Source organism: Cyprinodon variegatus, unplaced genomic scaffold, assembly GCF_000732505.1.
Source record: "Cyprinodon variegatus isolate N-32 unplaced genomic scaffold, C_variegatus-1.0 Scaffold201, whole genome shotgun sequence".
Lineage (NCBI taxonomy): Eukaryota > Metazoa > Chordata > Actinopteri > Cyprinodontiformes > Cyprinodontidae > Cyprinodon > Cyprinodon variegatus.
The window spans coordinates 893627-896183 of record NW_015150654.1 but is presented as its reverse complement, the minus strand read 5'-3'; the positions used below and the strand labels follow the sequence as shown (position 1 = coordinate 896183).

The following is a 2557-nucleotide window of genomic DNA, read 5'->3' as shown; positions in this document are numbered from 1 at the left end:
ATACACATCATGGCCAAAGGTAGCCCGTCTGCATTAGCCTGGGCTAATGTTAGCCCAGGCTAATGCAGACAGCCCTCTGCTGCATTAGCCTGGGCTAATGTTAGCCCGTCTGCATTAGCCTGGGCTAATGTTAGCCCGTCTGCTGCAGCCCTCTCTCTGCATAGCCGTGTGTGAAGTACAGCTAGCTCTGATGGGGATGTTTTTTGTTTTATTTGGCAAAAATTGATTTGTGTTTATCGGACTGTGTTCATTATTATTCACCCAATAAATGAAAAAAGTAGGAATTTATTATTATCTATAGACTATCAATAACGGGAGGTGAAATGCAGCTCCAGACGAGCCGGGCATGCGGTGATGTCATCAGTACGCTTCTGATCCAATTGACCCGTATTTATGCTCCGTGCTCCCGTTTCCCCAAGTCCACACTTTCCTGTGTTCTTCTCAAGAACATACTTGTGAGGACACGAGTCTGTTCTCGCATTGTTGTGAGTTGAGTGTCTGCCAGCGGTACTCACCAATCATCTCTCCCTGGTCGTGAATCATTACTGCCAAGTCCTTAAAGATCTGGTTTACATCCATGATGTCAGACTAAAAAAAAACAGCAAAGCAATGAGTCTCATATGTTAGCAGTCCTCATTCTAATTATTTTTAGCTGACACTTATTTCATAAAATTATTTATTATAGTGTTTGCTTTATAGGGTTTTCTGTGAAATACTTTGAGAATCAAACATTTTAGCTGTGAATTATTTGGCGAGACCTTTTTACTTTTGTAACATTAAAAATATATTGATGGCAAAAATAAAACTCAATGTAATAATAAGTAATTTGCTCTAATATGTAAAGAAATTAATTTTAAAAAGTTATTCCATAAGACATTCAGGAAAAACATATTTATTTAGATATAAATGAAACTTCGATCAATAACGCTGATACAGGCACTTACTTTTTTAATTTTCAACTTCTGAACATTACCTTTTAACTGTTCAAATAGCTTTTTACCTTTTTTTATTTTTCCACAACTTAATTTACAGTAGGTGACATATTATCCAAGACCAAAAAAGGTTAACTTGCCCTATAAAGAGTTATTAAGTCATCTGCAGGTTTTCCATCACATTCCAACCTAAGAAATGAAGAACTCACCTCAAGCTGTCTAATGTTGGTTTCTCTCTCCTTAATAAGCTCCAGGTCCTCCTCTGTAATGCCCACTTCTTCAGTCTGGGTGGTAATTGGACCGAGGTCCTCTTGGCTTTAATAAACAAATACAGCATAGAATAATGAACACCTGGAATAATAATGACTTCTAATCATTGAACATACGCTCTGTAGGAGCATTACCATGTAAAAATCTTCAATGAGTGCAAAATATACCTTAAATAGCTAATAAATTATTAGTAGACCAACCAAAGCTTTGTTTCTGGTAAAATAGTAAAAACCTGTAGGTTTTAGACAGTAAGTTTGTCTTTTGAAGTTTAAAGAAGTTAGCTGTTTTGGAGGAGATTTGTTTAATTAGTTTAATCCTAAATGTGGACTGCATAATTGATTTTAGTTGGTCAAAGTTCAATAATTCAGTTTTACGATACCATATGGATTCTTTTAAAATATTAAATTGTATGAAATCCTTTCCATAAAATCTGTTAAGTTAGGAGCCCTTTTATCTGTCTGCTTGGAGGAATTGAAGAGCGAATTATTTTCCCACCAGGCCGTCAGAGGTAACGATAATGAAATATTCGAGACAGAACATCGGTTTAATTTCAATCTATAGAAAAGTGAAAGATTTTAGCCGAAACCACTTGAAGATATAGTGTAGTCTATGCATTAGATAATGTGTATAAAAGCTCTGAGGTTCCATTCACACTAAGGTTGTAGTCTTTTATAAAGTTTTTAAGCTGATATCTGGAGACTTGCTGCACTGTAGTCAACAAAAATCCAGGCTGCTGCTCTAGCTGTGTGGTGGAAAAAGTGGGTCTGATGCGCGTTGGGAGGAGATACTCTATCCTTTCTCTGCCTGGAACAATGGCAGCTATATTAGCTGTGATCAGCGGGTAAAAAGTAGTTTGAATCTATTCTAAAGTGAGAAAATCCACCTAAAAGTATCATCAGTGCAGTCAGTTCATCCAGATTACCATCCTGCCTTCAAATGTTATTTCTGTCAGAGCCGCTCAGACCACCGTACACCGGTGGTGCGCTGTCACTAGAAATCCCATTCAACAGAAAGCTTCTGACCCAGTCGCCTCCTCGTGGTTTGCTGCGGCAGAGGCGACTGGCTGGAAGGCGTTTTTTTTTTTTTTTCACTTAATCCTAACTGCAGACACCAGGATATAAAAGGTGAACATGCTTTGCCGGCAGATTTCGGCATTTTAAGTTAATGTTGTGCCATATGCATGATCATGGTAATTGGGAACCAGCGTCCGTATTTGATTTTGGCAGGATGACGAGAGGAGAACACGCAGCTGTGGTGAATATCAGCTGGGGGACTTCTGGAGCCCTGTTTGCCCAAGGGGACCCAGATCTCCAGAATCATCAAGGATAAGTCATTGTGGTAACCTTTCAGAACCA

At 38.5% G+C, this 2557-nt stretch overlaps 1 protein-coding gene across 1 annotated transcript in view; it reads right to left on the bottom strand.

Annotated features, from left to right (window-relative positions):
• stx12 (syntaxin 12) overlaps positions 1-2557 on the bottom strand; it is a 20104-nt gene that overhangs the window by 2264 nt on the left and 15283 nt on the right. Inside the window, exons 6-7 of the mRNA XM_015379832.1 lie at positions 1142-1247; positions 516-588 (exon numbers count right to left, since the gene is read on the bottom strand). Of these exons, the coding sequence (XP_015235318.1) occupies positions 516-588; positions 1142-1247 (179 nt within the window). The remainder of the gene's footprint in view (positions 1-515; positions 589-1141; positions 1248-2557) is intronic.